This window comes from Neovison vison, chromosome 10, assembly GCF_020171115.1.
Source record: "Neovison vison isolate M4711 chromosome 10, ASM_NN_V1, whole genome shotgun sequence".
Lineage (NCBI taxonomy): Eukaryota > Metazoa > Chordata > Mammalia > Carnivora > Mustelidae > Neogale > Neogale vison.
This window is the reverse complement of record NC_058100.1, coordinates 70,962,527-70,985,753: the sequence shown is the minus strand read 5'-3', so window position 1 is coordinate 70,985,753 and position 23,227 is coordinate 70,962,527. Positions and strand designations below refer to the sequence as shown.

The following is a 23,227-nucleotide window of genomic DNA, read 5'->3' as shown; positions in this document are numbered from 1 at the left end:
CAATGTTCAAAGGGCCTAAGAGCCAACATGAAAGAGCTCCCAAGGGCCAAAGTTAGAACAACCTCAGCAAATAAATAATAATACTGCATTATAGCCCCCATATAAGACCCATGAATCTATACTAACATAAATAACTAAATAACTAGACAAATAAATGAGAGAAAAGAGGCAGCTCTTACAGCAGACTTCCAATTAATATATGTGGAAGGTAAGAGAAAAGCAGAAAATCACTACTACATGGCAAAGTTAGTGGGCAAATGCTTAAAAAAAAAATGACATTTGCAAAACATGACATATGCAAAATATCCCCCCCCCAGATATTTATTGCAAAGGGAAAAATGGTAATTTTACAGTGGAGGAAGCCAGCAGATACCACCTTAATCAATTGATCAAGGTCAACATCACCAGTAATAAGTATAGACATCACCTATCCCCTGATATGATATACCGAGAAGGGCAGATCTGTGTGTTGTCCTTTCCAATAATGCAGAACTTTGAAAAAGCACTGGACAAACCCAAACTGGGGTTCCTTCAAAATAACAGACTATTACTCCTCAAAAGTATCAAGGTCATAAACAAGGAAAGACTGAGATATTGTCACAAATTGCAAGAGATTAAGGAGACTTGCCAACTAATAAAATTTGGGATTGTGTATTAGATCCTGAAACAGAAAAAGGGTATTACAGGAAAAACTCAAGAGATTCAAATTATGTCTGTAATTTAGTTAATATAAGCAACATGAATGTCTTAGTTTTGATCATTATCTTATGGTTATGCAAGATGCTAACATAAAGCAAAACTGCCTGCAAGGTATACTGAAACTATTTTTTTTTTTTAAGATTTTATTTATTTATTTGACAGAGAGAAATCACAAGTAGGCAAAGAGGCAGGCAGAGAGAAGAGAGGGGGGAGCAGGCTCCCCGCTGAGCAGAGAGCCCGATGCGGGACTCGATCCCAGGACCCTGAGATCATGACCTGAGCCGAAGGCAGCGGCTTAACCCACTGAGCCACCCAGGCGCCCCTATACTGAAACTATTTTTGCAATTTTTCTGTAAATCTAAAATTATCTCAAATTAAAATGGCCAATTAAAAATAAGAGATGCCTGGGTGGCTCAGTTGGTTAAGTGTCTGCCTTTGGCTCAGGCCATGTTCCCAGGGTCCTAGGATTGAGCCCAGCATTGGGCTCCCTGCTCAGCAGGGTGTCTGCTTCTCCCTCTGCACCTCCCCCTCTACCCGCTCATGCTTGCCCTCGTGATCTTTTTCTCTCTGAAATAAAATCTTTTTATAAATAAATACAGACATTCATACATACATACATGGCGGGGCGCGTGGGTGGCTCAGTCAGTTAAGCATCTATCTTCAGCTCAGGTCATGATCCCAGTGTCCTGGGATCGAAGCCCACAAAGGGCTTCCTGCTCAGTGGGGAGCCTGCTTCTCCTTCTCCCTTTGCCACCTTCCCACCCCCAGCTTGTGCTCTAATAAATAAAATCTTAAATACATACATACAAACATAGATACCTGACAATGCCAAGAATCAAATTCAGGATCACAGCTAATTCTTGTGCAGAGGCAGGTGAAGGAAATCCAGGCTTCAACTGTTTGAGACAGGTTTCTTTCTTCGGCTATGTGGATGGTACATGGATATTTTTAAAATTACGTTTGTATGCCTGAAATAGCTTATAATTTCTTTAAAACGTTTCAGACTTTTAAATTGGGTACAGACACATCTGCTTATAATTAATTCATTCACTCAATATTTAACACATACCTATTATAAAATGTATTCCTGTCCTCAAATCCAGTTTCAACATCTACTGAGACTCAATCCTGCTTCTCCTGTGCTGGTTGTAGGTCAGTCTTTCTTACAACTACTCTAGTCTGCTATTGTACCAAGAAAACAGCCAAAGGGGCGCCTGGGTGGCTCAGTGGGTTAAAGCCTCTGCCTTCGGCTAAGGTCTGGGATTGAGCCCCAAATCAGGCTCTCTGCTCAGCAGGGAGCCTGCTTCCCCCTCTCTCTCTGCCTGCCTCTCTTGTGATCTCTGTCAAATACATTAAAAAAAAAAAAAAAGAAATGCTTAAAAAAAAGAAAGCAGCCACAGATAGCATATACATGAAAGGATGTGTCTGTGTTCCAACGAGATATTTACAAACATAAGCTACATGTAGCTTGCTGACCCATAATTAACAGACTGAGAATTTAGACAGCTTTAACCCAAACGAAGACACCACAGGGTGGAGCTATGCCCATGCTTTCAGAGTTTGCAGACATTTCATCTACGAAAACAGATGCACTTTCAATGGTAGATGCAGCCGTACCCACACGTCTTCCAATCTCTTGACTCAGAAATGATTAGGTGCCAATTTCACACCAAGTGTCAGACGCTCATCAAAAACAGGAGAAGCAGATGGGATCTTTCAGATGGGCATTTCAACCTTGAAACTGAGCAACTCACTCCACTATTCCAGGAAAGACCTAGGAAAAACCTCCTGTCTGCTTGTTCCTCCAATTATTTGTTAAAACAATTTGCTTATTTTAGCTTTGATATTCTGGGCTCTATTTTAGTATACCAGAAATTAGTTTTAAAATACTTATTACAAACTTCAAGTCAGTATTTTTAAGAAGACGTTTATTAAAATCTAAACCGCCTTTTCTCTTATTTGCTAAACTTGGAAAAAAAAATAACAGAAACTAGGCGGCGTGTGTATGGGTGTTCCCTGTAAAACTCCGCTGACAAGGGGCGCCTGGGTGGCTCAGTGGGTTAATCCTCTGCCTTCGGCTCAGGTCATGATCTCGGGATCCTGGGATTGAGCCCCACATCGGGCTCTCTGCTCAGCGGGGGGCCTGCTTCCTCCTCTCTGCCTGTGTCTCTGCCTACTTGTGATCCCTGTCTGTCAAATAAATAAATAAAATCTTTAAAACAAAACAAAACAAAACTCCGCTGACAATCACCTCCTGCTGTGCTGGTGTGACGACAGATGGGCAAAGACCTGGTTCAGTCCAAGCACTCCCGGTCGGCTGCAGAGAAGCCATCTGAGCTAGGTCTTCGAAGACTACCAGGAATGACCCAGCAAAGATGAGGGCAGGCAGAGGAAACAGCACAGAAGCTCCTGGTTGTTATGAAACACCTGTGAAGGGACACCTGCGTGGCTCATTCGTTAAGTGTCTGCCTTCAGCTCAGTCCATGATCTCAGGATCCTGGGACTGGCGCCACATGGGGCTCCCTGCTCAGTGGGAAGTCTGCTTCTCCCTCTCCCATTTCCCCTGCTTGTTTCCCTCTCTCACTGTGTCTCTGTCAAATAAAACCGTTAAAAAAAAAAGAAAAAAAGAAAAAGAACACCTGTGAAAACACCTGTGCCAGGACAGCACCCATGCTCCACAGGGTTTTCAGAAGAAACATAAAGGAATAGTTGGTTTTCCCCCTTTTACACCTTCTTCCTCTAGCTCCCATCTCTAGGTAAGTTTGAACCACTGTCTGCAAGCTTGCTCTAGCATTAAAGGTAAAAAGCCTTTCCATAAGAGCAAAGCCTCACCTGGGTGGCTCAGTGGGTTAAGCCTCTGCCTTCAGCTCAGGTCATGATCTCAGGGTCCTGGCATCAAGCTCTCTGCTCAGCAGAGTCTGTTTCCCCCTCTCTCCACCTGCCTCTCTTCCTACTTGTGATATCTCTCTCTCTCTCTGTCAAATACATAAATCTTGAAGGAAAAAAAAAAAAAAAAAAAAGCGAAGCCTCTCCTAACTGCACGATGTAAAGAGTAAGGAGAATATCAACCAAGTAGGAGAGGCAGGAAGCCTGGGAAACATGCTAGCAAGGTTTTTTGTTTGTTTTTCTTTGTTTTAAAGATTTTATTTATTTATTTGACAGAGATATCACAAGTAGGCAGAGAGGCAGGCAGAGAGAGAGGAGGAAGCACGCTCCCCACTGAGCAGAGAGCCTGACTCGGGGCTCCATCCCAGGACGCTGAGATCATAACCTGAGCCGAAGGCAGAGGCTTAACCTACTGAGCCACCCAGGCGCCCCGCAAGGTTTTATTCTATCAGGTGTCCTGCATATGGTGGAAATTTAAAATTCTTCTCTTTGGGGCGCCTGGATAGCTCAGTCAGTTAAGTGTCCAACCCCTGATTTCTGCTCAGGTCATGATCTCCCGGTCATGAGATCAGGCCCTGCATTGGGCTCTGTGTTGGGTGTGGAACCAGCTTAAGATTCTCCCTCTGCCCCTCCCCATTCTAAAACTAGTAATAGAAATACTATTCAAAAAGAACTGGTTTCCCATCTTTTTATTTATTTATTTATTTATTTATTTATTTATTTATTTGACAGAGAGAGAGAGAGATCACAAGCAGACAGAGAGGCAGGCAGAGAGAGAGGAGGAAGCAGGCTCCCCGCCAAGCAGAGAGCCCGACGTGGGGCTCGATCCCAGGACCCTGGGATCATGACCCGAGCCGAAGGCAGAGGCTTAACCCACTGAGCCACCCAGGCGCCCCTGGTTTCCCATCTTTTTCAAACTTTTTCTCTTCTACTCTACTCCTAATTCCAGAAATCTCATCTGTAACCAAGGATTGCTTCAGAATGCTGAGTTTAAGATACCAGAGTTAACCAATAAAATGGCAAAAACACCGGGGGCCTCAGTGGCTCAGTGGTCTAAAGCCTCTGCCTTCAGCTCAGGTCACGATCCCAGGGGTCCTAGGAACCTGCATCAGGCTCTCTGCTCCGCGGGGAGCCTGCTTCCTCCTCTCCATCTCTGCCTGCCTCTCTACTTGTGATCTGTCAGATAAATAACAAAAATATTTTTAAAAAATAAAAAAAATAAATAAAATGGCAAAAACATATCAACATCACATAATCCCCAATCTTTAAAGAATCAGAACTCATAAGAAAGGAACTTACTTTCCAAACTGATATACCATTTAAGAGAAGGAATTCAGATCTTGAGAACTGTATGCAATTAAGTATTTTCTCAGCTTTGAACTGCTCTTCCAATAGCCATCCCCTTGTGTTTGTGGCTGAAAGTTAGAGTTCTAGACTTAAGAACAAATCTCCAAAGATGACACACAAATGGCCAATAAGCACAGTATCATTTGTCATTAGGAGAATTTTTTTTTTTTTTTTAATTTGACAGACAGAGATCACAAGTAGGCAGAGAGACTGGCAGAGAGAAGGAGGAAGCAGGCTCTCGGCTGAGCAGAGCCCAATGTGGGGCTTGATCCCAGGATTGCCCCATCATTAGGAGAATGTAAATCAAACCTATGAGGTAACATCTTACACTTACTAGAATGACTATAATTTTTTTGAAAAGGAAAATAATTGGGGTAAGGGAGGAGGATGTGGAGAAATTGGAACCCTTGTGCACTGCTGGGGGAGCATAAAATGGTGCAGCTGCTGTGGAGAAGTTTGGCGGTTCCTCATGAAGTTAAACATAGAACTACCAGAAGCCCCAGTATCTGCTCCCAGGTATGTATCCTAAAGAACGGTAAGCAGGGATGCAAGCAGGAACTAACCCACGCTCACAGCAGCATTCTTCACAATAGTCAAAAGGTGGAAGTGACCCAAGTATCCGTCAGTGGATGAATATATAAATAAAATGTGGCATATACATACAATTGAATATTTAATCAGCTATCAAAAGAAATGAAATTTTGGTATATGTGACAAAATAGATGGAGCCTCGGGACACCTGGGTGGCTCAATCAGGTAAGCATCTGCCTTTTGCTCGGGTCACAATCCCAGGGTCCTGGGATGGAGTCCTGTGCCGGGCTCCCAGCTCTGCGGAGAGTCTGCTTCTTCTCCTTCTGCCCCTCCTCCCACTCGTTCTCTCAAATAAATAAATAAAATCTTTAAAAAGAAAAACCAGATGGACCTTCAAACACTATGCTAAATGAAATAAGACAAAGGACAAACACTGTATGATTCCACTTATAGAGCTACCTCATAGGCTTGTTCAGAGACAGGAAGTAGCACTGTGGTTATGGGGATGGGGGGAGGCACAGGGATGGGAAGTTATTGTTCAATGGGTACAGAATTGATGTTGGTGATAATGAGAAGTTTTGGATATACATAATTGTGATGATTATGCAACACTGGACTATATTTAAATGCCAGTGAACTCTACACTTACAAATGGTTAAAATGATAAATAGTATTTTATATATATCCTACCAAGCAGAAAAAAGATGAAACCACAATTAGTAATTAAATGCTTACTATGTGTATGGCATTGGGCCAAAAGAGAACTATGTGTTCGCCATAGCCACATGGCTTTGTTCTCCATCTCTCACAGATGTAGGAAAATGGGTAACAGCATCATGCCTTCTGCAAGGCCACATGTCATTTCCAATATTAACAGTAAAATGGCCTATTCTGAAATGCTAATCCATTTTCCAGGCTCAATCAGACCCCACAATACACCCTTTATGAAGATTAGCTTCAGGGGACTTGGAACACATTAAAACTAGCATACATTTTATTTTCAAGCACACAGTAAACACCAAACTTTTCCAGGGTTACTATACCCTGCATGAATTCTTCTTGTATAGAATTAGGTAGAATTGGAAGGAAGTTGTTTTTGGGGAGGCTGCTGATAATCAAGAATCAAGACACGGAAGGGGCACCTGGGTGGCTCAGTCAGTTGAGCGTCTGACTCTTGATATCGGCTTGGGACATGACATGATCTCAGAGTCCTGGGATCGAGCCCCAAGTCGGGCTCCATGCTCAGCATGGATTCGACTTGGGATTCTCTCTCTCCTTCTGCTCCTCACCCCATCCCCCAAACCCGCTCTAAATAAATAAATAAAAATCTTTATATATATAAAAAAAAGAATCAAGACACAGGAGCCTCAAAGGTAAAGAAAGTTTTACATCTGACATCTTCAAAACCAAAAAATCGCATATTTTACTTTCAAAGTAAAGGGTATTTCAGCTCACCCTTCAATCCACACAGTATCTACTGTGAGACGATCCATGTTAACTCTGCATAATTCTTCTCATACATAATTTACTTCAAGTGAGATGAGAGCCTAACTATAAATCATGCAATTTTCAACACAATTTGCATTATCTGAAGTATTCGAGGTTGAAAAGTAGAACTCTACAACTTATCTTAAAAGAAAGAGCGAATTCCAGTTTTTTATTGTTTGGCTGACAGAACACACAAAATCAGGCAGAGAAATCTCCAAAGAAATGATGGTCACGTCTCACTGTTGTTTGCCCAGTAGTCCTTCATCTTCTAAGCATTTATTATATTTTCTTTTAAAGGTATTAGACATTTATTTTGATCACAAATGCAATCCAACTGTGAATAAATAAATGTATTATCTTTTAATGTCTGCGCCCCACCCCTGCAATGTTCCCTTAAATAGAAAAAAGAGCTAAATGTCTCTTCAAAGCCTATTTGGCCATAGCTGTCCCACCTGTGGCTTTAAAAACAGACTATAACTTATCTTCTGAAATTCCTTCTTGAACTACAGCTCATTCTGTTACAGAAATCCTGGGAAAGAAGTCCTACTGATATTGTCGATAGTCTCCAAAAGGTGAGGATGGTAACTGGGCTGAAGGCAGCTGAGAAGGGTCTTCAGCGAACTGAGGACCTGCAGTTAAGAAAGAAAAGAATCTTAAAACCACCTTTCTATTACACAATTAAAAAGAACAAGTCTCTGTAGAGAGCAAATCAATCAACTCAGTAAAAATAATGTGCTACCTTAGAGCTGTCCTCTGAATTTCTACTGCCCAATTTTCATGAGAGTGCCTCCAAATGTGGTAAAACACGACAGCCTGGCTTCCCTTATGCTCCAGAATGAACAGCTCTCAACGGGTATGCCAGGAAAGTCCAATGGGTTAATTATAGCAAGAAGTGAATTCAAGTTTTTAAAGCAATTGCTGTAACAGGCTGCTATAAAGATGGCAAAAATCTCGCACATCTTGACATATTTTTCAGTAGCTATTTAAAATTATTTTCACAAAGTTTAAGTATCTTAGTCAGGTTTTAAGAGCAATCAGTAACCCGGTTTATACAACCAGTTAGAGAATGAGTTCCGAAATGGGAAGACATCCCCTAGTTTGCTGTAGAACAAAGTCTTGTTAATATTTAGCTTTCAAAGGATGGGAGGGCCTGTGAACTGAGGGAAAAAAGTGTTTTGTTTTGTTTAAGATTTATTTGAGAGAGAAAGAACAAGTGTGAAGGGTGTGAGTTGGGGAGGTGGGGGGTGGCAGAGGCAAAGAGAGAGGGAGAGAGAAATGTAAGCCTGGGCTGGGCACGACGCAGATGGACACAGGCTCAATATTACAACCCTGAGATCAAGACCAGATCCAAAACCAAAGTCAGATGCTTAACAGGATGAGCCACCCAATGCACCCCCCAAAAATGTGGCTCTTAAAAAAAAAAAAGACTTTTATGGGCATAATCACAATTATTTTCCTCAGGGAAACTAAAGCAGACTAAAACATAACTGTAGAGAAGACAGAAAGAGGGCAGTGATAAAATTCCCTGAAGCTTTCCAATGCTTCAATCCAATGATACATTTTTTTCCCACTATAAAAGCATTATCTGTTCATTTCAGAAAACTAGAGAAACAGATAAACCAAAGATAACCATTATTACTTAGATACAGTTTTACTTCATTTTTTCCCACTGTTTTAAAAACTTTTTCACATCAGTTAATTCGAAAAATATGATTAACTCTTCAAAGATTTCCCAACACAGCTTTTCAGAAACGCATCTCCTATCTCAAATAAAATACAGTTCTTTTAAGGATTTCCTCTGAGGAAAAAAGGCTAAAGCAAGGTAACCTAGACTAATTTCTGTAACACAATGTAACTTGGGACGCCTGGCTGGCTCAGTCAGTAGAGCATGAGACTCTTGATCTGAGTCGTGAGTGTGAGCCCCCAGGGTGAAGAACCTACTTAAAAAAACAAAAAAGAAAGAAAAACAACATAACTGACGTTTTTGTTACGTTTCTGAATTTCTGAAAAAAAGTAAACTTTTCTGATGTTTTACGTGAAACCTTTCACACCAAAGTGATAAAAACAAACTAAGAAGCAAAATTAGAATGTGTCCATCATAACAGATTATTAACTCAGAAGTAATGATTAAAAAGCAGGAACAGAAGGTGAGAGGATCTAGGAGGTCCCTAGAACATCCCTGGCATCTACTGAGCAGTGTTTACCAACAGTGCCAAAGAGACACTGAATCCCTTGCTAGGCGCCTCAGGGAAATCAAATCAAACTGGGAACTATGATCTATTCCTAACTCTATGCTGAATCTTTTCCAGGCTCCAAAAATAATTTTCAACATGTGTCGCTATTCTGTATATTTCCTTCCCCAAATGCCAGGTCAAATTTTTCCTACTAAAACCCTCATGATTATCTTTTTTCTTCCTTCCAATGTCAAGGAACACTGGCCCTTTACAGACAACTGAAGTTTTCTGTGGTTACCAGAAGGTACACAATTTAACAGCTGAGCAAATACTACTTGACCATGTAATGATCACTCAGCCCATGATTTAACTTTTCCCTATATATCAGATAAAAGAAACAATCAGCAACAAATTATTTTACCAACCTCTCAAAAAAATTTCCCCTGCCAACTGTTAAGTGACCCTCCCAAACATAGCTACTTTCTATCACTCTATTTCATCCTCTTCAAAGCAAGCAAAACAATCAAATCTCATTTATCTGTTAACATGTTAGCTGGTCTCCTCCCACCTGAATTTAAGTGCTTGGTTCCCACTATATCCCAGCATCTAGAACAATGCCTGGCACATACATACATGTACAATAAGAGGTTGTGGATGGACTACCATTACTGTCACACATCTGCAAGGACCTTTCTTCAAACACCTCTAAAATGACTGGCCATTTCTTAGAAATATGCACACAAGCACTGACAAAACCTGAGAACTGTAAGAAGGATCAACAGCAAACCATCTAACCAAAGCATTTTGGTTACTGTGGTTAAACACAATAACCACAGCCACATCTACCATTTCAAATAGAACCAGGGCCTATTATCGTAATCCTCATGAACAATGGCAAATGCAGAAATCACAAACTACCATATTTTAGAAGACAGGTTCGCTCTAAGTATCAAGAGGTCATTCCAGCGTCTGAGCTATGGTAGTAAGCAGGAAGAAGACTCACCATTGGGAAACTGGGCAGAGGCAAATCTCGTCAACAAGATACCAGCTCCTTCAATTAAAGCTAGGAGAATGCCACCCATCGCTGCTGACCCAACCATGGCCACTGGTCCATCTGGATACATTAATAACAAACAGATTACTTTAATAGAAAACTAGTTTAATATAAGACTCAGTAAAGGAAAGAGCTGTCCGTAAGGTTCATGCTACCCTCATTCCCAACCCTCCTTTCTCACTGGCTAAAAACCAGGTGTCAACAAACTAAGGTCCATAGGTCAAATCCAGTTCATCGCCTATTTATGTAAAGTTTTATTAGCACAGTCATGCTCATTCATTTATATATCATCCATGGCTGTTTTCACGTTATTATCATAGAACTAAGCATCTGCTGGCAAAGACCCCCTCAGCCCTACAAAGTCTAAAATATTTACCATCTGGCTCTTTACAGAAAAAGTTTACAGATCCTTGCCTAAACCACTAAGCCCCCACCCCCCAATTCTGTATTTGCTTTCTGACCCGAAGATCCAGAAGATGGTTCTAAGCTCCTCATTCATAACAATACTATGTGGCAGGTATGATTAACTCCAGAGTGTCAATGAGGAAACTATGGTTGAAACAAAAAGTTTGGCAAAATGCCCAGTCACACGTTACTAAATGGCAGAACTGGAACTTGAACTGCTCTTAACCACTGCATAGGTTAGAACCCCATGCTCTCATTCTTAAATGTTCCAAATAAATACTCTTAATTTTCTTCCCCAAAATTGCCATATACAGTCATGCTATGCTGAGTTAAGCAATGCTTTTTGATTTATTAGAGATCACTAAATTAAGACAGATAAGGTTTTCCAAAAAGTCTTGCTTTTACGAGTGTGTCTGTAATGACGGCTTACTTTTCCCTCTTTTTTAGATAATGATTGCTTACTTCTTGCTGCCAGTATGGCTCCTGTTAAGGCACCACTTGTGATGGAGTTCCAGGGATCTTCTTTCCCCCTGACTTGAACCATACTGCAGTCAATCATGGAAAATAAACCTCCCCAAACTGCAAAGCTACCTGTTTTATTTAAAAACAAAAGAAATTTCGTTTTTTCATCTTATATCTAAAATATAGCAGTCAAAAATAACTTTAAATAACAACACTATATTCAAACTCTCACACTCCAAACAAATACATGCAAACACAAGTTTGGATAAGCACTGAACCAACAGTCCGAATACTTTTCTTTTCTTTCTTTCTTTTTTTTTTTTTTAAAGATTTTTATTTATTTATTTGACAGACAGAGATCACAAGTAGGCAGAGAGGCAGGCACAGAAAAAGAGAGGGAAGCAGGCTCCCCGCTGAGCAGAGAGCCCAATGTGGAGCTCGATCCCAGGACCCTGGGATCATGACCTGAGCCAAAGGCAGAGGCTTAACCCACTGAGCCACCCAGGTGCCCCCAATACTTATCTTTTCAATAAAGTGTGGGTTGTATGGTATCAGCTTGAAAATTAGCAATGGCCCAAAGCCTAAAAGAAATAAGCCAAGCCTAGAAGAGTCAGGCTGAACACATTCAAATCTTCCTTTCAGAACCAAATATCTCTGTTTAAAAAGCAGTAAACACAACAAAGCCACCCTGCTTCTTCCTTCTTTCTCCTTTTATAGCTCTACCTTACCTCTATTTTTTCTTTTCTTCAGTAAGTATCACTGAGCATATATAATACTCTAAAAAAAATCACCAACAGAGATACAAAAGAACTCCAGCTATCCTGGAATGTATTAGAGGTGTAAGCCAATACATGCTAAGGTGGCTAATGGATGATACAAATAGTTAGAATTATGGAACATCAAAGGGAGAGAACTGACCTATCCTCTCTCTATCCTTTATTCCTCGAGCATGAAACTAAAAACCACACCAAATCAAATTACTTGGCACTTAAACTTTTCCTAAACACAGTTAACAATTTTGTCAAATAAAAAACAAATACCCTGGGGTGCCTGGGTGGCTCAGTGGGTTAAGCCGCTGCCTTTGGCTCAGGTCATGATCTCTGGGTCCTGGGATTGAGTCCCACATCGGGCTCTCTGCTCAGCAGGAGGCCTGCTTCCCTTCCTCTCTGCCTGCCTCTCTGCCTACATGTGATCTCTGTCAAGTAAATAAATAAAATCTTTAAAAAAAAACAAAAACACAAATACCCACACATACACATATACAAACACACAAAAAACTTTGGACAACACAAAGATTTTAACTGTCAGCATCTCTGGGTGATGTGACACATCACTTAATTTCTTCATGCCTGTCTAACATCCTAATTCTCTATCATGAGTGCACATGACTTGCACTGTATAAAGAGTGGTTATATTTATTATGATTAAAGAAGAAAAACTGCCCAAAATGGGACCTAATCAATTTATTTTTTTACCCTGTGAAATCTCAAAATAGTAGGGATATGTTAGTAAGGGCAACACACTGGGTTCCTCCAAATGTCAGAACCAGATCGTCACCAGAACCCTTTTTCCGTTTTCACATTATCCATTAAATCTAGTAGATAACCAGTTTCAGTATACCATAAGCCCTCATTTCTCGTCCAATACTAGATACCACATATATAAAAATAAACTAATAAACTAGTTCTTTCCTCTAACTCAGTAATTCTACATCCTGGGAGAGATCTGATGCCTTGGTATATTAGAATTACCTCACTAAATTCCTCAAACAAGACTCTCCCAATCCCTCACAGGAGTCTGAAACCTGCCCATCCTCCAAAAATAATTGCCAGAATAAGCTATGGTTACTGATGAGAATAAGACTGAGTGCAAGCAGGGTGAGAAGGCTGTCTACCAGAAGGGTGGCCCAGTGTGAGGAGCCAAAGCCAAAGCAGGATAAGGTAGGGACCTCAGCCTGGCATGGAGTTTCATGTATCCATGTGGAAGGGTGGCCCCTGGGTGGGGTGCCACCGCCCAGGCAGGACAAAGATGGAGGTATCCATATAAAAAGGGAGAAAGTAAGAATAAACCTTATGCGGCTGGATTGGAACTGAGGTTCTGGTGTGAAGTCATGATTTTTAACATGTATGTACAAATATAGATATAGATATAGATATAGATTTGTGTTGTGTGTGTTTACATACATACATATACACTCCCAAGATCTATTACAAAGAAGCCTGGGAACAGCAACCCCCCAATAAGCAATGATACACTTCGTACCCAGATCTTGGCTTCTAAACACCATTCTCAACTGAAAGGAACCAGAGCTTTGTGGCAGAATGGCTGACTCTATGGCTAGGGGAGGGAAAATACAAAACGAGACTGGGGTATCTTGTTCCAAAATGTAAAAGATTCTTGACGAATAGCAGGGATGTGTCAAAAGCCCTGGGGTGCCTGGGTGGCTCAGTGGGTTAAAGCCTCTGCCTTCAGCTCAGGTCATGATCCCAGAGTCCTGGGATCAAGCCCCGCATCGGGTTCTCTGCTCAGTAGAGCCTACTTCCTCCTCTCTCTCTGCCTGCCTCTCTGCCTACTTGTGTCAAATACATAAATAAAATATTTTTAAAAAAGAAAAAGAAAATATAAGTCTCTTCAGGACACAACTATGATTTTTCCATGTTGCTTTATCCCCTGGATTTTGACTAGAAAAACTCAGTAGAGCACCTGGGTGGCTCAGTGGGTTGAGCCTCTGCCTTTGGCTTGGGTCATGATCTCGGGGTCCTGGGATCGAGCCCCGAGTTGGTCTCTCTGCTTGGCGGGGAACCTGCTTCCCTTCTCTCTCTGCCTACTTGTGATCTCTCTCTGTCAAATAAATAAATAAAATCTTGGGGAAAAAAAAAAGAAAGAAAAACTCAGTAAATGCTCAATGAATTAAATTGAAAATGTCACCCCAGTATTTTTTTTTAAGATTTTATTTATCTGACAGAGAGTGATCACAAGTAGGCAGAGAGGCAGGCAGGGCAGGGAGCAGGCTCCCTACTGAGCAGAAAGCCTATGCGAGGCTCGATCCCCTGAGATCATGACTTGAGCTGAAGACAGAGGCTTAACCCACTGAGCCACCCAGGCGCCCATGTCATTCCAGTATTTTTAAAAAGCAAAACACCATAAAGATTTCTCAATAGTTTCCTTAAAAAAAAAAAAAAAAAAAGCCAATCTCGGGGATCTGAAATAAACAATCCCAATTCACTCATACCACAACTTAGTCTAGTTGGTTTTACAATTTCTAACATCTTACATTTCCATGGTGCATCTGCACAATTAATGACCCAATATCAACACAATGTTAAGTCCACATTTAACTCAGATTTCTTTAGTTTTTATGTCCTTCTGTTCCAGGATCCCAAATTACATTTAGTGGTCATGTCTCCTTAAGTTCCCTCTTGGCTGTAACCTTACCTGATTGTTTTTTTATCCATTGAAAAAGCATAATGTGATAAAAGCAGCCTCTTAAAAGACATACAAAACCCTGTATGTCTTCTGCATATATTGAGAGTTCAGGGTTGGTGTGTGCTTTAATACTACTTACCCTTCTTGACAACATAAGTAACCATTAAAGCAAAGGAAAATCAGTCACTATTTACTTTCCAGAGGGTATCATTTTACAGAGGAAAGAAAAGGAAAAAGATATATCATCACTTCAGCCTCAATTTCCTCATCTGGAAAATGGGGATAATTACACTTACCTCTTGTGGTGTTGTGAGGATTAAAATACTACTATAAAACCCATAGGAGAGTGCTTAGGACATAGCAAGCACCCGATAAATGGCAGCTCTCAGCCAGTCTTTCCAAAGAAAAATATGCTAAAAACAAAGACAGGACTATTTCTTCTGTCACACAAAATTACTTAGGAATGACTAAAAGTATTTAGTCTTTTCATGTGTTCCACATGGTCTCCTCAACCTGACTTTATCTTTGTAAATGAATATAGCCTCCAAGCTTTTATTTATTTATTAGAGAGAGAGAAAGAGAGAGCATGAGATGAGGGAGGCTCTGAGCGAGAAGCAGACTTCCCACTCAGGGAGCGGGATGTGGGGCTCATTCCTGGGACTCCCGGATCATGACCTGAGGTGAAGGCAGATGCTTCACTGAGCCACCCAAGTGCCCCGCTCCAGCTCATCTCTCTTCTCCCATCTTCTGAATAACCAAGTTTAAAAAGTGTAATGAATTCTTTTCACATTCTGCATTGACCTCTGCATGACATCCAAAACCTAACCTTGGAGAGGAGCCGGAGCAGCATCATCACACTCTCTCTCATGAAACCCAATCCTTCCGATCACATTCTCTTCTGCTTTCTATTACCCCAGAAGCTATCACTCCTGACTCACAAACCTAAGCTTTACACACACAGTCTTCCTTTTGGATAAGAGGAAAAAACCCAAAAATACCAAAACCAAAATACCACTGATCGTTTGAAGAACAGAGACAAAATTTTCCAATGAATGGATGCAGCAATTCCAGTTAATTTTCTGAATAAACCGTAAATCCAGAAGAACTTACAGAGACAGTAATTCCTGTAAGACTGAACTAAGCTTCATCTTCAACCGAACAAGAAAAGATATAGTGAAGTACAAATGGAAAATTCTGCTTACCTCCCAACTGCGGAGCCCTGGTTTTAATAGCAGTCAAACTCCCTCGTAGTCTGTGGTTTACGCCCTATAAAGAAGCAACCAAAAATACAGAAGTACAATACATTTCCAGCCCCCGATAGGGCCATCAGTGATACTAGCAAATCCAGATTTTAATTGATGATAAAATAAGACCATTCACCTACTTACCACTGGAGAATTTCGAAAACCTTTTATTGCCTGAAAGACACCACCGCCTATGGTACCCATTGTAAAGGCCCCACCGCAATCATCGACAATTCGCCAAGGGCTAAGAACGGGGAGAAAAAAAGATGATTGTATTTCTCTTTCATAAACCATAAAAGCTTTCTTTCCTAACACAGTAAGGGATGCAATAGATTCCAATGCAGGGCCCACCGCAACCAGTAAAATAAAGACAAAAGAATTCTGAACATATCCGCATCTATTCAGCTCCAAGCCATAGGGAATGGTACCGGCTTTAACCCCCTATTGTTAGCAGTGCTTCATTCTCGTTTAATAATCAGCACATCTATGCACAGCTGGGCACTGAGCAACAGTGACTCAACAACTATGTAGGAAATTACATCATATTCAATGCTGATCCAATCTCCGAGGGATCGAAGTAAGCTCTCCAGCTGCAGTAGAAGTTAAAGTCGAGACCGCCAAAATGAAGATTCAATAGGGGCAGAGGGAAACCAATTTAAACAGTTTTTTTTTCCAATTTATTTATTTTCAGAAAAACAGTATTCATTATTTTTTCACCACACCCAGTGCTCCATGCAAGCCATGCCCTCTATAATACCCACCACCTGGTATCCCAACCTCCAGTTTGAAATTCTTTCTGGGTTCACTGAGTCGCATTAGCACTTGGAACTTTGGTCTGTATTACGTCCACTTAACACACCAGAATACTCTCATGTCCAGTATTTAGAGGTTATATTTGTAAACCCAGTTTCCAAATGCAGCGACCTAACTTATACAACACGATGAAACCTGAATAATGTAATCAGAACAGAACTACTATTCTAGGGATCTGGCTTATAAAAAAAGTCTGTGAATGGTTAAATACAGTTTTTAAAAAATATTTTATTTATTTATTTGTCAGAGGGAGAGAACAAGCAGGAAGAGCAGCAGGCAGAGGGAGAAGCAGGCTCCCAGCTGAGAAAGGAGCCCGCTGTGGAACTTGACCTGAGGTGATCTGAGCCAAAGGCAGATGCTTAACCAACTGAGCCACTCAGGTGTCCCTGGTTAAATTCATTTTAGGGGCGCCTGGGTGACTCAGAGGGTTAAAGCCTCTGCCTTTGGCTCAGGTCATGATCCCAGGGTCCTGGGGTTGAGCCCCACATCAGGCTCTCTGCTCAGCAGGGAGCCTGCTTCCTCCTCTCTCTCTGCCTGCCTCTCTGCCTACTTGTGATCTGTCAAATAAATAAAACTTTAAAAAAAATTCATTTTAGACTCACTGTAAATAAAAGCAATTTCTTTGATCTAGTCTCAAGGGTCAAATGCTACATAATGAACCTATGGGCAATCCCCTTTGCTCAAGTAAACTTGTGAATTGAGAGCAGCTGCTCCCAGAGAATTTGAATGAGTAATTTATGCCTTTGGTGGACAAGAATACAAAACCTTGCAGTCAAAACATCATATTCTTTTTCAAGTATAATACAAATCAGGACCTTGTACAGAATGATATCTCATGCAGCACATACTCCATCAGCAGGATGCTTCGGGCCTTGCTAATAACCAAGGCTTGCTTTTGTGATCCTAAAAGCAAAATCAGCAACACCTGGGAGTTTGTCAGATGCGAAGACTGCAAAACTTTACCCAGGACCTACTGAATCAGAGTCTACAGTTCAACATGATCCCAGGTGACCTGGTTTCACTTTAATAGTTTAAGAAGCAGTGCTTGAGACTAAAAACGATTAGGAAATTGTGTTAAAATGGTAGAAAGACTAACAGGAAGTATAGAGAAAAGACAAAGGAGAATGAATTAGTGGCTCCCTCAGAGTGGTGCGCCAGTAACTTTATGAGACTGACGCGCTACCTACTGCGCTAACGAGGCACCTTGCGCCAGTAACTTTAAAAAGAACTAGTCCAAATAATCTTATTAGTTGAGGATTAAAAAAATCAGTAAAGAATAGCAGGGTTCAGATCAGAGAGCAGCCAGAGTATTCCAGGAGAGATATATAAAACAAAGGCAAGATGGAAATAGTTTCTGAACTCTGGCTAAATCAAAATGTTCCTAGAGAGAAGTGATGGGCTACACAGAAGGAAAGTTGAAGCTAGACTCTAAAATAATGGAAATACTAGACAAATGCAGGGGACAGAGAAAAAGTAACATAACACGATTAAGTTATCATTTGTTAAGTATCAACTATGTTTTAGATGTCTTCGATGCAAATAAGACCTATGATTTTCAAGCAAGTTAGGTTATTCTCCAATAGAATTTCTAAGCTTTTAACTTTGTGAAGAAGAGTATTCCTGTCTCCTCTCCATTTTACGGTGGACAGAGGCTCAGACAGAGATTAAGTAATCTGCCCAAGATCATATAGGTTGTAACCAGTAAAATTCAAATGCAAAAGCTAGGACTCCAAAGCTCCGAATCATTTCCATTATATCACAGAAACTATAGGTTTTTGAAAAGAAATAAATGGTAAAATGAAGGATTTAGGATGATTAAGTCCATATGATGTATTAAAACGGGCTGGATGTAATGAGGGCAATTAAGAAGCTGTTGCAAAAGGCTTTAAGGATGCCACGTAAGATTGTGATAATGATGAGGGAGCAGGAGGCTGGCTGAGAACGGAGCAGGGGCTGGCGCCTTGCACCCCCTCTCCACCCACTCCCCTTGGTAATATGTGCGACATTTCACAGGCACCCCTGACTGCCCCAAGGAAGAGCAAATGGTTATCTTGCAGAAATCACAGTCCTGTAAGGCAGGAGTCTCACTTTATTTGCAAATGTCCTTGAGATTTACAAAGAAGTTACCTTATCAATAGCCCAATTTCCAAGGACACAGAACTCAGTTTCTCAAGCCCTAATGCCACCCTCCCCTCCATAAGAAACCAAAGGAGGCGGAGGTAAAAAGAAAAGTAAATAAAGTTAAATTTCTTCTAAACCTAAATCTCACTAACAAGGACGTTTGATAGCAGGAATGTCACATTCCACCAGGAGACTCCCAATTGTCTTTATGTTAGTGCCTCATTAGAGGGAAAGTGGCCTTGGCTTGATAGTAACCAGGCCTTCAATATCCTGATAGTATTCTTTGTCCCAATAGCCCTTCTGAACAGCCCTTTGTCCTCACCTACCCAACTCCTGTGTATATAACCAGACACTCCTCACAGGCTCGGGGCAGCCGCATCTCTGCCTGCCCCCGGGTCCTGTCCCCGTGCTCTAATAAACCACCTTTTTGCACCAGAGACGTCTTAAGAATTCTTTCTTTAGCCGTCGGCTCCGAACCTCACCCCACCGAACCTGACTTAGGTTCGAGAACTTCATCAATAATAGGCATGGAAAGGCAGAGTTATGAAAGAATTCAGACAGCATATGGTGTATATGTTTGGAGGTGGGGTGGTGTGGAAGGAGGACGAAGATTCTTCCAGTTTGAGGTTGGGGGATTTGAAAAAATGCTCTTACCAAACGGGGTAATACAGAAGATCAAAAGCAGATCTGACTACAAAACCAACCAGACAACTGATTGTATTACTTCAGGACATATGCACTAAGAGAAAGCAAAGGGACCACCTCATCAAGTAGTAGATAAAAACTCGTTATTCTTATATCTTTAATTCAACAAAGTTAAAAAAAAATTACCCTCCTGCCAGCCTGTGTCATTATACTACACCCAATAGCAGCTGATTAACAGTCTACAATGTGCTGAATTCTGCACACTTTAGAAAGGGGGATAATTACATTTGATAATTTTAAAGAGCAGGGAGGTGCTGAAACATGCCCCGTATCCCATTTGAGTGACTTAAAAAAAAAAAAAAAAAAAGGCACAAAGCAGGTAACATGGCTACTGCTGGCAAGGTAAAAATATAAAATCGTAGGCATTTTCACAAGTTGAGGATGACGCTGGCTTTTGCTCTAACCCAATAAACAGGTGATTAACGCAGTAACCAGATTTGATTCCCCTCTTAACACCCCCAGAAGCCTTAAATTTAGGCAATCTGAGACCTGACAGCAATTAACCTGTTCTATAACTATGTATGTGCCTGATTTATTCACGCTGTTACTCTTTAAACCTGTAGTGGTGCGCACAGAGACCTCACTCAAATACTGAATACCTGAATTTCTGTTCATGGTTTCTCAAAGAACACATGCTACTATCTCTATTTTCCAGATAATCCCTGTCTCCCTTCTCCCTTAAGGCAGAATTCAAAGGGTGAAAACGAGGCTCCTGTCTACAGGAGCTTACCCAGGCCCTTTAGGTAAAATCTCTGTTCCATACATTTGAAAATGCTTTGCCCTGCGGACACAGGTCACGATACAAATAATGCCTTAAGAATGGCATCCCTTGGGGCACCTGGGTGGCTCAGTTGTTGGGCATCTGCCTTCGGCTCAGGTCATGATCCCAGGGTCCTAGGATCGAGCCCCACATCAGGCTCCCTGCTTGACAGGAAACCTGCTTCTCCCTCTCCCACTCCCCCTGCTTGTGTTCCCTCTCTCTGTGTCTCTCTCTGTCAAATAAATAAAATCTTAAAAAAAAAAAAAAAAAAGAATGGCATCCCTTTCAGCGGCCTCCTGCCCATTCCTCAACACAGGAACTGAGCAAAGCGAGACGTGGGGACGCGTCCAAGGTCACCTCAGCAGACAGAGGGGATTTATTACGGACCCCGCCCAAGATCGACTACGCCCCGGGTTGGGAGCTGGTTCCGAGGCTCCGTCAAGCCTAAGCGTGGGCCTCCTCATCCAATGCAAGGTCATCGGGGTGCAGGGTTGCTGGAGGCGAGGCTGCCACACGCGGCCCGGGGAGTACAGGGCTGAGAAGCTGGCTGGCTGCTCTAAGACGGCGCTGCCTACGTTTATCAAACCCAGGTCAACAAGCCCGCGACTGAGTTCAATTCGCACCTCCGCGCACTGGGCAAGAGAGGACGAGGACCGTGGGCAGAGGGGCAGGAGGAAAGCAGTAACAGTGGTAAAGCTCACCAAGGTTCTCGCGCGTACTCCTCCATCTTGACTCCACCTGCGCGAGTGATGCCGGGCAACTTGGGTGGAGCCTGACCCTAGAGGCGGAAGTGATCTCGAGAGAAGGGCGTTAAGGTCTATGTGGATTGGTTCACCTTTTCCTCCCGCAACCAATGGGAACCTGGATTTCAGGGCAGCGTGGGGGCGGGGCAGAGGCGCTGCGTAGCAGCAGTTGCCCCGTCCAGGTCCTCGAAGGCTGCGAGTCTGGGCTACGTGGACTGGTAGCTTCTCAGTCGCGGGGAGTTCAAGTTACACGGTCACTGAAGGTTCCGTGGACTGAGATAAACCTGGCCTTATTCCGCTAGGGTTCACCAAATTTCCTAAATACATTTCTTTGTTTGTTTGTTTGTTTCTAGTACCTTGGCTGCTACTTGGGAATTAACGTTAGCTAAATCGCGATGGTTTGTGAAACTCAACCAACTGTAAAGAGCAAGAGCAGGGTTAGGACCGACAGTGTCATAGTCCTTATAATTACAGTGCTTGGAATGTGATAGATGTTCCATAAATGCTTTTGAAGTGAACTTACCTGGGCCATCTTGAATGTTGTGACCAATTTGTGACAACAGAACCTCGTCCAGTCCACCCTCCAAAAGATCACCAGATGTGAGGGGTGTTTACCTCAAAAAAGAGGAGACCAAAAGGATGGGAACCCATTGACCTCTTTTAGCTTACAGTCAACAAAACCTCAGTCATGTGATGTCTGTTAAAGGAACACTTCTCCATTCCTTTTGAGATTGACTTTAAAATAGTATATAGGGGAACCTGGGCGGGGGCGGGGGGGGTTCAATTGGTTAAGCATCTGCCTTTGGCTCAGGTCATGATCACCGGGTCCTGGAATTGAGCCCCACGTTGGGCTTCCTCCTCAGCAGAAAGTCTGCTTCTCCCTCTACCCCTCTGCCCTGCTCAAGATCTCTCTCTCTCTCTCTCTTTCTCAAATAATTTTTTAAAATTTGTGGAAATTTTATGGAAAAAATTAGTGCAGTTCATACGGATCTGCAGTGAAGAGTGAGGTACCCACCAAATCTTGAAAATAAGGTAAGCAGATAAACTGAACACTCCACAGAACTGGAGATGTCAGCAATGTATATCTTTATGTGAAAAGAACAGTTCACACTAGTCATCTGATTATATGTAACGACCAAGAAGTCTTTTTTTGCAATGTGACTATAATTAAGAACCTTTAAGTCTAATTAATTGCACAAGCTGAAGAGAGAATGTGGGAGATGGGCAACAAGAGGAGCCAGAGAGCAAGAATTTGATATTTGCTCAGCACCCCAGACCTAGTGGGTATGAATATTTCAGTAACTAGAGACTGGCATTCTCATGGGGCAAGGATATTTTTTTCTGTTCTCACCAGGACCCAAGTGAAATATTCCTTAGGTTTAACAACCTCCCCTTGCTGTTAGTCCGTATTCATTATGCAGTTTTCTGATTGTTAGTTGGTTTCTTAATAGATTTTCCTTTAGGAAAGAATTCCCTGGCTTGTGCTCAAAACTATGCTTGTGCATTTGGTAGTTATACTAGTTTATGCATCTGCCTCTTGTGAACTGGGTTCTTTTGAATCAAGTCAATTACCAGGGATGGTGATAATATTAAGTTTGTGAGTTTACAAAACAGAGGGCCAGACTCTTGGCTGTGGTTACGCAGCTCACTCCATTCCAGTAGTCCCTATCCAAAAGAACCTTACTGTTCTGGGAGGCCCTTCTCAGATGGCCAACAAGTATTCTTATACTTCTCACTCTGCTTTCTTTTAACTGCGACAGATAAATAGGGCATAACAGGACATTTTTGGCTGGGTAGGGCCTTGTACTTAGCCTTTGTTGGCTAGAGGAGGAAGACATCACCCCTCCTTCAAAAATATTCATTTTCATCTGAGTGCAGAAATGTCTCAGAAGAAAAGAACTAGCACTTTAATCTCCTCCTAGCGAGTCTGAAAGAAGTCTAAGGATCTGTCATGGCCCTCACTGAAAGAATGGCCAAAGACACGGAGGAACGATGGAAGAAAGGAGTGGGGGTCCTTGGGAGAAAAGTTACAGTAAAGGGGAGGGGAGTTTGAACGGGTGATTCAAGACAGCAGGGCCATGTTGGAGACTACTGCTGGAACCCCCTGTGATCCAAGTCCTCTGCGTATTGCTTTGGGGAAAATAGCTTCACATGTGAACTAAAAGAACTGTGACTCTGGGGCCTGTTTTGCTGTGAGAATTCCCTAGAAGGGGAAAGGATGGTGAGATCAAGGTGAGGAAGAAGGTAAAGAAAGGGAGATCATCATCCATTGCACTCCAGATGTGCTGACCCCTGCGATTTCCCCAAATGTGGGAAACTCGACTGCATAATTTGTGGTATGTGGGGGACTGCGTTCGCGCTTTCCCCTA

General features: G+C 42.0%; 1 protein-coding gene and 1 pseudogene across 1 annotated transcript; one reads left to right on the top strand and one right to left on the bottom strand.

Annotated features, from left to right (window-relative positions):
• Window positions 1–7,093: 7,093 nt before the first annotated feature.
• Window positions 7,094–20,880, bottom strand: TIMM17A (translocase of inner mitochondrial membrane 17A). Its single transcript, XM_044267597.1, has 6 exons — window positions 20,817–20,880; window positions 15,861–15,960; window positions 15,675–15,738; window positions 11,047–11,175; window positions 10,129–10,239; window positions 7,094–7,580 (listed from the first exon to the last, which is right to left on the bottom strand). The coding sequence occupies exons 1-6, from the start codon at window positions 20,840–20,842 to the stop codon at window positions 7,495–7,497; spliced, it is 516 nt and encodes a 171-aa protein (XP_044123532.1). The 5' UTR covers window positions 20,843–20,880; the 3' UTR covers window positions 7,094–7,494.
• A 2,173-nt stretch (window positions 20,881–23,053) lies between these two features.
• On the top strand, window positions 23,054–23,227 carry LOC122918951 (annotated as a pseudogene).

Bases quoted from the DNA above. Each gene is read 5' to 3' on its own strand.
- TIMM17A (XM_044267597.1), bottom strand. From the start codon at position 20,842: ATGGAGGAGTACGCGCGAGAACCTTG. The intron at 15,739-15,860 runs GTAAGTAGGTGA...GCTTCTTTATAG, and splicing joins GTTTTCGAAATTCTCCAGTG to GGCGTAAACCACAGACTACG. The intron at 11,176-15,674 runs GTAAGCAGAATT...TAAATAAAACAG, and splicing joins CAGGGCTCCGCAGTTGGGAG to GTAGCTTTGCAGTTTGGGGA.